At 38.2% G+C, this 13,423-nt stretch overlaps 1 protein-coding gene across 1 annotated transcript in view; it reads right to left on the bottom strand.

Annotated features, from left to right (window-relative positions):
- Nucleotides 1–7,327, bottom strand: part of SLC1A4 (solute carrier family 1 member 4) — a 48,766-nt gene extending 41,439 nt beyond the window's left edge. The window contains exon 1 of the mRNA XM_063443781.1: nt 6,683–7,327. Within this exon, the coding sequence (XP_063299851.1) occupies nt 6,683–7,209 (527 nt within the window). The 5' untranslated portion in view covers nt 7,210–7,327. The remainder of the gene's footprint in view (nt 1–6,682) is intronic.
- Nucleotides 7,328–13,423: the final 6,096 nt, after the last annotated feature.

Raw genomic sequence — 13,423 nt, 5'->3', positions numbered from 1 at the left:
CTACTAGGTTGAAAAGCAATACAGCAACATCTGGTTTCAGGCAGCCACCTCCACAAATTCTCACCCCTTGCCACCCACTATCTGCACAGAAATGTGAAATATTAACCACTCATAGTGTGTCCTCAAATAAAATACAGTTTTTTTCATTACACTTTTTTTTCTCACATTTTATTTGAGGACACACTATGAGTGGTCACTATTTTTGTGTCCGTGAGGGACAGGGCCAGGTAAGTAAAATCTACCTTCCCTTGTGCCCCTGCAAGTAGTGCAGTAACCATCTACAGTCAAAATATGCCAAGACCCCAGAAGGTAACAGAGCTACGTTTACATGGAACAGAAGAAAAGTTCCAGCGGACTCCATGGACTACAACCACTTCATTGAGATGAATTGGTTTACAGTGCCTACAGTGTCCCTTTAATGTCTCTCCAGTGCCAGTACCAAGAGAAACACATTTTCTTTCACACAACTCAAAGACTCTGCACCACAACCACTTCAATAAGATGTAGTATTTATGGTGCTTGGAGTGCCCCTTTATCCAGTTTGGAGGGAAGAGATAAATTGGTTTCATACATACCTTTGGGTTGCTCTTTGGCAAACAATAAGCATCTGTTAACTAGAAAGAATGCACCAGACAACATAAAACAGATGCACAAATGGGAACATTAATTTACCGAAAATGTGATTTACCAATGTTTTGTTTCAGTAAAGTGATTTTCCAGCAATTTCATTCTTTTCCAGGAACTAGAATTTACCATTAACTCTCATCTGAGTAGAGTCCAAATATTAAATGTCACCATTTCCATTGCTGCAATGATTGGAATGTCTGTTTCAAATGGAAATGATCAATGCCAGGGACACAGTTGTGGTAAAAGTATGATGGTGAAGGAAGTTGCCTTAAGTGAAAGGACAGATGATGCTGTTGTGAGCTATTATCTTCCCTGTTCTCGGTGCGCACTGGCATCACAATTGAGACTACCGAGGTGCAGAAGGAGCTCTGCGCTCCATAATAACCGGCTGATCTTAGAAAGAAGAAATGTTGGCACATGGAATTAGAGACGGGGCACCAGAATATGATGTCATATCCATGTGCCTCACTCTATAGACACAGCAAGAGAAAGCTGAGAAGGAAGTGTTAGGCTGCTAAGTGGGATGGGGTGGTAGAGCAAAGATTGGCTTGACGGTGATATAAAATAATAGTTATGTATCTGCCTTTATGAGAGATGGAAATTCTCACCCACAATAATTAAACAGCCTGTCTTTAACCAAACGTCTATTTTCTATATAATATAAAGCTTCCCATAGCACACAAAGTATGCTGCTAATCTTGCCTCAAAATACATCTCTGTAATAATAACATCTACTCTCAATTTAAAGAGGCCAGAAAGCAGCTAACCACAGATATAATTTGGAGTTGCAGGGGCACTGCAAGTGTTACTATATTGTATATAGTTCTATTCATCAAATGGGCACTCAAAGCACTAAAACGTAGAGCCCTCCCTAGTGGTTTTAATGCCAGGGGTCCTGTGACCCTGCACAACTGTTAAGAGCCATCCATTTTTTAACGTCTTGACCTGGTCCCCCCAGGCTGTCCAGCATTCAGCTCCTGGCACCAAAGCCACTAAAGCTCGCTTCAATAATGCACATTTTACACTTGCATATTACTTATGTAATTTTAGACCAACATGAGTAGAGCTGATTTTCTGGAGGTTGGTTAGCCCAAAGTTCTCAGTTAATTTTTGCTGTGACAGAATTGACCATGATAATGCAGATGTTTGCAGGCACTATAACCACTATAGCGATCTGTTGAATTTATGATACTTGGAGTGATCCTTTAAGGATCCTCATATGTAGTGGATTGATAATTCAAGGCTAGCGAGTTCCCTTAAGGCACTGAATTATTAAATTATTATTATTAAAATCCCTTATGATGGTACCATTTGCACTTGCAGAACATATTCTAGTAAATGATAACAATTAAATGAAAAGGATATATTTACGCAGTATTTGCACCCAACATTCCATTTGCTATGGAACCTCAGCCTTCACACTGTGCACAATGATACTGCCATGCTAATCCATTGATTGCTATTGGTTCACAATATATTAGTTATGGAATAGACAGCCATTTTTACAAAGATCGTTCATGCAATATTACTACTTGCTTCTTCTTTACATTGTTCTACTTAAAATATAGTACTATAGGAAAAATGTGTAAATATCATTGACTTGAGTAGTAATCAGTCTTATATTAAAAAATGAGACACGTTGGATAATTTAATCCAGTGATGAACTAAATCAGCAAATACAGGTACAGATGCATTCCAACCACATAGTTGGGGAAATAGCTCAGCATCATGGACCCATTTAGCGTAGAATGCATTTAACAGACAGCTGATGTCAATGAGAACCTTCTATGTCATCATTTTATTTATGGTTTGGCTACACATGCATTCTACAGACAAAAATAATGTCTAAGGTAGCTGGACGTTCTTCTACACAGTGCAACACACACTGACTACACCAGGCCATGGGATCAAATATATTCCAATTTATTTCTGAATTATGAATTGATCTGAATGTCTTCCATTTGTCAAATTTGTACACACTTTTTTAAAGAATGTGGGCATAATGACAAATGCACTAATTAGAGTTACCTGGCTGAAACCAAGTAACTGCATTTCAATGGGAATTGCAAGATGCTATTACAGACTTGTGCCATTTTTATTAAATATTATTATTATGATTATTATTATTGGCATTTATATAGTGCCATCTTATTCTGTAGTGTTTTATCCTGATATACTCACCAAGACCTTTGTATGTCTCTCCCCCACTACTCTGCTCTTGTCTGCAGGTGGATATTTTACATTTGTGATATATAACATATATGAACCTTATTAAATTCGTATTTTAGCCCTCCAAGATGTGACAACAATCACGACATAAACATGCCTGGCAATCATAGGATCTTATAGTGATTCACTGACCAAATCAATAGTTGTGCTGTGAAGTGTGTAATGACCCAATGCTTGTATCTGTGCGAACCTGACTTGGGAGGTGGGAAATGTTAAGCCAAAACAAAGGTGTTGGATAATTGTTGTAGTCCAAGCTATTTGTGGCCGATTACTTACAATTCCTTCCTGTATTCCGTACAGTTCCCTGTTTAGTAATTAAACCCCACAATGATTTAATACAATATATTAGAGGTCTGATTAAAGCATTACATATACAGTTTATATTCTAATGCAATAGCTTTGATTTAATAAGTTAAATTAAATGAATAATGTCAGAAAATAATCCAAATGATTTATATACAAAAATTCCCATAGACTTAATGGTGACTGAGTTCTGCAGATAAATCAATTTGAATCTTTTCTTAAAGTTTTGAATCATTTGGAAAGGGTAATAAAACCTGCCTTGCAAATACTTCTCATTGAGTTACAGTGGGAAGTCTATGATTGCACAGTTAGATTGGGCCGGCTTGCAAAGGCTTCAGACAAGAGAACTGCAGCTTTTACAAGCTGCTTTAGATAGAACACCATTTTTTTAAAAACAATATGCATAATTAAATCGATGCATGTTTTCATTCTGAGGATATGTACTAAACAGTGATTTATTTATTTTTTGTATTTGGGCAGTGGAGTGTCACATTAACCAGCTTACACAATGTACTCTTTACTCGGCCACCCCACAAATACATTCTAGAAGTCCAGTCTAATAAATCAGTGATAGGACAGCAGGCTGACTGACATCACGCTGCTTTTTACACACCCTATGGACTTAAAAAAGATCTGCAATCTCCCATTTCAGTCTTGCGTTGTGCATCCTTTGCATCACCTTGTAAGGTAAATCTACTTTGACCTCTATGTCCCTCTACACCAGTGGTTCTCAAACCAGTCCTCAAGACCCACCAACAGTCCAGGTTTTTTTTAGTATCTCCATTGGAATAAAACAGGGAAATACATAAATCCTGGACTGTTGGTGGACCATGAGGACTGGTTTGAGAACCACTGCTCTACACAGTAACCAGGACTGTCTACCCAGCATAAATATAGGTAAACATTTCCCATTCACTACATGTGGTGAAACGTGTGCCTTGTATCTAACCCCGAAGCGGTTGAAACTGTGATTTACGGAAACCTAGATGTAATCTTTTTTTCCCCCTGAAAAAACACTAGAGAATTTTCGAAAACCCATTAGTATATATATATATATAATTATATGTACACTCTAATCTAATGCGCACCTTTTTTTCGTAAATAACGTTTCCAAAATTTGAATGCGCTTTAGATTCGGTGGCGCATTACATTCGGGGCAAAATTCTAAATTTTGTGGCGAATTGCATTCCTGCGAATTAAAACTGATGACACAGCTTGCATGAAAAAAGATAAGAAATACTAAATTAAACAGAATTTGCAAAAAAGGAAGGGTAAACATTAGATGACTATTTACAGGAAGTGTTTAGGAAGACTGTACAAGTCACATGCAGGGAAATGTGACTAGGGCTACAGAAACAAAGTGATTAACTCCTAAATGACAGATAATTAAACAGTGAGACTGCAAGGGCATGATCTATACACCAAAACTGCTTAGTTAAGCTAAAGTTGTTTTGGTGACTATAGTGTCCCTTTAAGAAAGAATAGACTTAACATGTAACACTAAAATTTAAATACCATCAATGTTACTATGGTATACTGCAATAAACCTTTTTTATTGTAGCACAATGTTGTATAGTAGTATCTTCTTGTATAAATGCGCATTACATTCGCCAGCAAAAACATTCTTCAGCTTCCAGGTTTAAAAAATTGAGGTGTGCATTAGATTCGAGTAAATACGGTGTATATATTATTTTATTTATATAATATTAATTGTATATACATAACTTTGCACATGTACACAACTTGCAAAAACTAGGCCAGAATAGTTGTTTTTGAAAACCAGCAGAATTCTTAATTGTTACCAGTGAATCATTTTTGCCTAAAAGTATCAGTTTTGAAAAAAACAAATGTTTAAATCACCATAATGCATTATTTTATTTATTTAGAAAATTCTGTATGTATAACACAGTTGTTATACTGTGGGTTGCTCGCCTAAACCCATCTCATAGAATGTTGTTTTGTTGCTTAAATCTATATAATCAGTTTATCTCATCAGTAATGCTTTGTGTGTCATGCAGGATCTACACATCTTTTCTTATCACGCATTGGTTTAACCCCTTAAGCACCAAACTTCTGGAATAAAAGGGAATCATGACATGTCACACATGTCATGTGTCCTTAAGCGGTTAAATACCAATACTAATTTCAAGCATAACTGAATTCTTGCTTCCTTATTTTTGAACTATGCAGACACTTCTCTATGGCTGAGTTACTGTGCAGTGCTCATCATTCTCTAAGACTGAGGGGGGGGGGGGGGGGGGGGATCAATGAGCAGTGAAATCATAGAAAGAGATTGCATCATTATAGAGGGATGCTTCCATACGCCTGCTATTCTACAAAGATAAAGCTTCTTATAATAAAGTAACAATACAATAATGAATTGATCATTACCAATTCTATTTTTTATTCCTATAACCAGACTTTTTAGCTTTTTTTTTATTGAACCAAAATGAATATGTAAACTGAGAAGTGGAAATGTAATTATAATCATCATGATCTTTATCTAACTCAGGGTGCCAAAAAGGTAGATTCCCAGATGTTTTAAAGCTACAGCTTCCATGATGTCATTCTATAACATTGTAAAGGTAAAGCATCATGGGACTTGTACTTCTACAACATCTGGAGGATCTACCTTTTGGGCACCACCGATCTAAAGAATTCATGAATGTAGAAATGTTTTCACTGAACAGTGAGTTGCATTGAGCAACAAATGACTAGCAAAAATGAGTCTCGTCTTAAAAAAAAACTCCATAGCATCTGACTTACAGAGGTCTATTTGCTAACAGTGACTTGTCGTCAATTTGCAACTGACATGAAAAATTTTAGACCAACCTTAATAAATTGGAGATTCTCCCCCCCCCCCCCACCCCATTTTCCAATTTGGCTGTAACCCTGCCTGACTATATTATTCTCAATATTGCACTTTAAATTCTAGTTTATTACAGTTTGATGTTTAGTGGATAAACTCTGAGTGTAATATTTATTAATAGTACAAAAATGTGTTGGGGTTTTTTTGTGTGTCATTTTTCTGTTGTAAACTGTTCACAAAACAACTGAGACCAGAGAAAGCAGACCCTCCATCAGACCCTGATGCAGCTGCCCAGTGGCAGAGAGAAGCTATAAACAAACAGCAGGGAGTCTTGGAAGCAGAGCTGACAATCACATGTCCGCTCCCACAAGAAAACGCACACCTGTAAACTCTACAAAAAGTGATGCAAGATATTCTCTACTTCAAGTTCCCATAATGACCCCGGCTTAACGTGGTATTGTCGGTCGGCTTGCCAACTGGTGTCCAGTATCTTGCCATGTGGTTCCACATCCTACAGAGATACTATGTATAGCTGGCTGAGCAATCACAATTACATGTTCTCCAACTCAGTCCAAAGACAAAATGAAATGAAGTAATAAGAATCATAACTAAGAACATTCAAATATTAAAACACACACAAACAGAAAGATCACACAAACAGAACCTGACTTTTTGTAGTGAATTTCAAAGTAGTAAAACAAAATCTCTAGTTACCTGGCCAGGTCTAAGAATGAGTCCACAGTTTCTTTGTTGGTTGTCAGAGTTTCTTCTATTCCCAGGGCGTTAGAGTTCAGGGCACCGGCCCCAGCACCTGGTTTGATAATGAAGCCCAAGGCAATGGCTAAACCTGAGGCCATCAGGGTGGTGACCAAGAAGTAGCCCACTGCGATTCCTCCCAGCTTGCCCAGCGACCTGGTGTCCAGACTGGCCGCCCCTGAGATCAAACTGCACACCACCAGAGGTAAGATGATCATCTTCAGCATCCTGAGGAGCATCTCTCCAGGGAAAGCAAAATAAGTCATCTGAGCCTTGGTGAGGTTCATACCCCTCACAGCTGTGCCCAGACCAACCCCAACCAGCACCCCAGACACAGTAAGGATAACTATGGCATTCTTCTTGAGAAACTGGGCACATCCCTGCCCTTCCTTAGGCTTGCCACTTGATTTACTGTCCTCCACCTGGCACACTGTACAGTCTGAGTAATTCCCTGCATGCCCGTTGGATTCACATGGTTTCTCCATGATGACTTTCTTTGTCAGGATGAGGTGCTAGGTTCTCGGTGAGTCTCAGTGATACAAATTATCAGCTCTCCTCCCCAGCTGCAGCCACGCTCCGCTTCTCACAGCTACTAACAGAACTGCAGCTGATGCAACAATGTCTCCTCCTCTTCATCCCTCCCCTAACATGTGCCCATCACCCCTTTCTCACTATCTGCACCCCCTGGCTCCCTGCCACTCTCATGTCCAGTGTGCCACTTCACTGCCTGACAAATGTCAGCATGACCCAACATGGCAACATCAGACTGGCCATTACTGATAATTCCCAGGCAGACAGGCTTAGGAAGAATTCAAGTGATAGCATCATAGTAAATCTCTAACAGCAAAGTGTCTGTGTTACTAGCTTTGTGTTCATTAATTCTGTGATCCAAAATAAATAGATCAATACAAAAAATGATCTGTGAAATTCAGCTTTACTGATAATATAACATGCATATGTTTATATAGATTAATATACTGCTTTGAGTCGGTTTACTTGGGGATTAAATATATTACTTATATGGTTTTAATTTTATATATAAGCTTTATGCATGAGAACAATAGAAACAACACTGACTATAGATCTAACTCAGAGGTTTGTGAAACCCATTCAGTTTGTCCACTTTGATAATTTTAGAAATCAGAACTGATGGGTTGGCATTATTTTGTTTGATACATTTTTTTTGTCATTAAATTTCATGTTACATAGTACCTTTTAGGCTTTATATATTATTTATGTCCATAATTATTGTGGTTTGAAATGCTCCCTGATTTACTCTGTTAACTCCATAATTGAGGTGTCAGAGAAGATTTATTGGAGTGAAGTCACTTTGTTCGCTGTTGATCGTAGTGTGAACTGTCATGCATGCCCCTGGGAATTGTACATTTCCGGGCAGATGAACCTGAAAAATGCGCAACTGTTATTTTGATATTTCACGGCAATTCACACTTTAGTAAATACACCAGCATGGTTTATTCAGAAAGCTAGGGAATGCTGGGAATTTTCCAAGGAATTGCAAAGTTTAGACCATAATAGCTCAACCGGAAACATGCCCCAAGTCATCTACGTGGCACTCTGTAGTGGTTATGGTGCCAATAGTGCCCTGGCACCCTTCTAGTGTAAATAATAAAACCATTTAAAAACAGTTTGACAACTTCCCAGGGTTGCCTCCTCCTCTGCAGTCTGGAAGTTCTTTACCCTGAGCTACCTGAGCTACCTGAGAGTGCAGGGATTAGCTTGATGACTGAGACTGCTTAGCTGACACTCTCAGTCAGTGAGACATCCCTGCAGAGCAGAGCTTGGATCATGGGAACTAATGGAAACTCCTGCAAGAGTGTGAGAGGAGGAGGTGACCGACTCGCAGCAAAAAAATAATAAATAAAAAGAGATTCAGGAAAATGAATCCAAAAAAAACAAAAGGGTACAAAATGGGCCAATCAGTGTACTGTAAATTATATACATAATGTAAATATTAAAAAATCCACAGAGGGAGAGAAGTCGGGGGTCTTTCTTAAAAAAAAAAATAGAAATATTTTACTGAAGAGCTGATCAATGTTTCAGTCCAATCCAAGGACCTTTATTTAGACAAATAACAGTCTTATACAAACATCATTTAAAATAGACCTCTCTAAAATCAGAAAGAGGCCAAAATGTACATCACCTGTGTTCCCATGGACTCACCCCTCTCCAAAATGTGGAAATAGAGTGTAACCCTTGTGGAACACATTAAAAACTGGGAATACCTATCATATATGGTCACCCAGTATACCACAGGCTCTGCACTTGAATCTTGGAGTCACACTACACCAACCCACCACCAGTTTAAAACCCAATATTTGTAGGTAGACTCCAGGTCCAGTTGGGTACCGCTATTCAACCCCAGGCTTGGGCTAAGAAGAGTAGGTGTCCCCCCAGGAACCCGTAGTCAAGGAAATGGAAGTCACCGGGTTGTACTAGTACACAGGGGGTAACCCTAATATGAATTTTAAACAAAAGAAAATGAAAAACGCTAATTCCCCAACACAAACACCCTGATGGGTGCTGTGCCAGGAAAAAGAAGTACAACCCCGTAGAAATGTACTAATTACTCAAAAAATATATACACAACATTATTTATTCGAAAAAACAAAAACAAAAAAAACCTGAACTGTCCAGTGACCACACAGTATGATAAAAATTAACTTTTAATTAAAGCAAAATATAAAAAGAGCAGGAAAGATACCTAGCTCTGGACAAACACCATGAAAAAGAAATCAACGAGGGAGAGAAAAGTAGACCATAATAAGTCACTATATACTTAAAGGTGTCTACCTGACTGTTATAAATCACCTTCCCTGGGTACAAATAAGCCCAATGTTACTAAACTGTAAGGTGGTGCTAGATTACAGTGTATCTGTAACCATGGGTCATCTAATAAAAGTATCAAAGAGGTAGAAAATAAATAAAAAAGAGTGTATATATCAGTACAATGTAGCCAAAATAATGATACATAGACAGAATATTATCCACGTATACGCTTGGTCTGACGATAACTAGTATCAAAATACTGAGTAACAAATAGCTAAATAGAATGTTGCCAAACCTCAGCTGTATGCCTGAGGCACAGGAAGAGTAGAGACAGCAGAAAGGAAATAAATAGGTAGCTCAGGACAAATGTGTGTGATAGAGAGAAAGTATATATCAATGAGGTCAATTAGCTGAACTGGTGATATAAATAACTGAAAAATAAACAGCTAAATAGTAGATATATTGGGGCTTTCTCTCGTGTAGCTCCTCGTTGCAAGGTTTGCCATTTGATTTAGCTAGACGTAGACATTTGAGCACTAGATAGAACTTTAGAATTGATGCAGGTTCTTTAGTTGTATGCTTCTCATAGGTCCGGGATTCGGGATTTTAGCTACAGACCAGCGTTCTTAGACAGATAGACGCGATTATCTAGCAAACTTAGAATCTTGAGGACCTCTATGATCATTTCTTCGGGCACGTCCTAGCTGAGCACACTTGCTATTATAGTACCTATTTTTAGGCTGTAGCAGGGATTTTCAGCCAAGCTAGTTATACCTTGTTTCGGCTAGTTCAGCCTATTGCCCCTACAGGGCTAAGAGAATATATATATATATCTACTATTTAGCTGTTTATTTTTCAGTTATTTATATCACCAGTTCAGCTAATTGACCTCATTGATATATACTTTCTCTCTATCACACACACATTTGTCCTGAGCTACCTATTTATTTCTTTTCTGCTGTCTCTACTCTTCCTGTGCCTCAGGCATACAGCTGAGGTTTGGCAACATTCTATTTAGCTATTTGTTACTCAGTATTTTGATACTAGTTATCGTCAGACCAAGCGTATACGTGGATAATATTCTGTCTATGTATCATTATTTTGGATACATTGTACTGATATATACACTCTTTTTTATTTCTTTTCTACCTCTTTGATACTTTTATTAGATGACCCATGGTTACAGATACACTGTAATCTAGCACCACCTTACAGTTTAGTAACATTGGGCTTATTTGTACCCAGGGAAGGTGATTTATAACAGTCAGATAGACACCTTTAAGTATATAGTGACTTATTATGGTCTACTTTTCTCTCCCTCGTTAATTTCTTTTTCATGGTGTTTGTCCAGAGCTAGGTATCTTTCCTGCTCTTTTTATATTTTGCTTTGATTAAAAGTTAATTTTTATCATACTGTGTGGTCACTGGACAGTTCCGTTTTTTTTTTTTTTTTGGTTTATGAGTTTATTCTATGGGTTAACCCCTAATATTTCTGTCCAGTTATTTACTGCTTCATCTCATTTCTTGTATTCAACATTATTTATTAGTAAAGCTAAAACACATAGCCTCCTCGCTAATAGATACTCAAGGTGGGTAGGTATCAGTGCCTAAATTAAGTCTAAAGGCAACTATCCGGGATAGATAAGGAGAAAAAGCTGCAATAGAGGTATTCAACCTACTCTAGGTAAGGTAAAGCGAGTATCTAAGAATTCCCCCATACTAACAAGCAGTGTTGGTAGGCATTAGCTCTATGCTATGCTGAGGTAACAGGGATTTATTTAGGTAGCTTCTAGCTGTTAGTATGGGGGAATAGGTAGAAAGGTATCTGGATCCTATATGGGTGTGTTGTATATAGATGGGGAGCTTTTGATGCCTGCCTGATGCACATTATAGGGTTCTTAGATACTCTCTTTACCTTACCTAGAGTAGGTTGAATACCTCTATTGCAGCTTTTTCTCCTTATCTATCCCGGATAGTTGCCTTTAGACTTAATTTAGGCACTGATACCTACCCACCTTGAGTATCTATTAGCGAGGAGGCTATGTGTTTTAGCTTTACTAATAAATAATGTGTATATATTTTTTGAGTAATTAGTACATTTCTACAGGGTTGTACTTCTTTTTCCTGGCACAGCACCCATCAGGGTGTTTCATTTTCTTTTGTTTAAAACCCAATATGTCCGCAATAGGGGGCACACAAAATTACTATACTGCAGTGTACCTCCAATCACACCACCATGTCCCAAAATACAGTTGCAGATACATTGGCTAACTAAATCATTTGATTCCACTATGTGCAGGAGTGTGCATACGAATATACATCAGTAAAACAAGCATAAAAAGTAGAACATGCTGATTAGCCTTCCACGAAAAAGAACCAACATAACAAACCATGGATTGTATAAGGCACCACAGATATCTGCCAGCTTCTTGCACAGGTGTAGTGATGTCCCAAATGGTTCACTGGCGAATAGATCCTGGTGAACATAGCTTGTTCGCGTTCGCCACGGATGGCGAACATATGCAATGTTCGGTCCGCCCCCTATTCGTCATCATTGAGTAAACTTTGACCCTGTACCTCACAGTCAGCAGACACATTTCAGCCAATCAGCAGCAGACCCTCCCTCCCAGACCCTCCCACCTTTTTTTATTATTATTTTTTTGTGTGTTTGTGTTTATTATACATTATCCTCCATAGCCAGTAACCTGTGTTTATTATACATTATCCCCCATAGCCAGTAACCTGTGTTTATTATACATTATCTCCCCCATAGCCAGTAACCTGTGTTTATTATACATTATCCTCCCATAGCCAGTAACCTGTGTTTATTATACATTATCCCCACACAACCAGTAACCTGTGTTTATTATACATTATCCCCCCACAACCAGTAACCTGTGTTTATTACACATTATCCTCCCCATAGCCAGTAACCTGTGTTTATTATACATTATCCCCCCATAGCCAGTAACCTGTGTTTATTTTACATTATCCTCCCATAGCCAGTAACCTGTGTTCATTATACATTATCCCCCATAGCCAATAACCTGTGTTTATTATACATTATCCTCCCATAGCCAGTAACCTGTGTTTATTATACATTATCCCCCCACAACCAGTAACCTGTGTTTATTATACATTATCCCCCCACAACCAGTAACCTGTGTTTATTATACATTATCCCCCCATAGCCAGTAACCTGTGTTTATTATACATTATCATCCCCATAGCCAGTAACCTGTGTTTATTATACATTATCCCCATAGCCAGTAACCTGTGTTTATTATACATTATCCCTCCATAGCCAGTAACCTGTGTTTATTATATATTATCCCCCCATAGCCAGTAACCTGTGTTTATTATACATTATCCCCCCCCCCCATAGCCAATAACCTGTGTTTATTATACATTATCCCTCCCATAGCCAGTAACCTGTGTTTATTATACATTATCCCCCATAGTCATTGATCGTTGGACCTAGGCAGCATGATGTCTTAGGCCGGCCCAGAGAGTGAGTGAGTGAATAATATAATATATATGTTCAGAAACATATTAGTAATATATGTAAATCGGGTTCATGCAAAGAGGCTGAAAGGTATTAAAGAAAAACACACTTATTGCATCAAATTTACAAAGCCAAACTTTTAAAAGCTTTCCTAATTTCTTTCTCGGGATGAGGAATATATCAGTTGTAGACTGAGGATTTTCATCTGCCCAATCTTTTAATAATATGCACTGGAGTGTCAGTGTTGAAGGAGACCGAAGCTGCCTCTATTCTAAATGAGAGACCCGAGACATGGATACAACCCAATCTTAGGAGTAGTGTTCTGATGTAGAAGATGAATTTAGCTGTAGTCAGAGGGATTCAGTGAGAGTAGTGGTGAAATGTGTTTGGCATAACTGAGTGTGGGT

The sequence above is a fragment of the Pelobates fuscus genome, chromosome 2 (genome assembly GCF_036172605.1).
Source record: "Pelobates fuscus isolate aPelFus1 chromosome 2, aPelFus1.pri, whole genome shotgun sequence".
NCBI lineage: Eukaryota > Metazoa > Chordata > Amphibia > Anura > Pelobatidae > Pelobates > Pelobates fuscus.
This window is presented reverse-complemented; position numbering and strand designations above follow the sequence as displayed.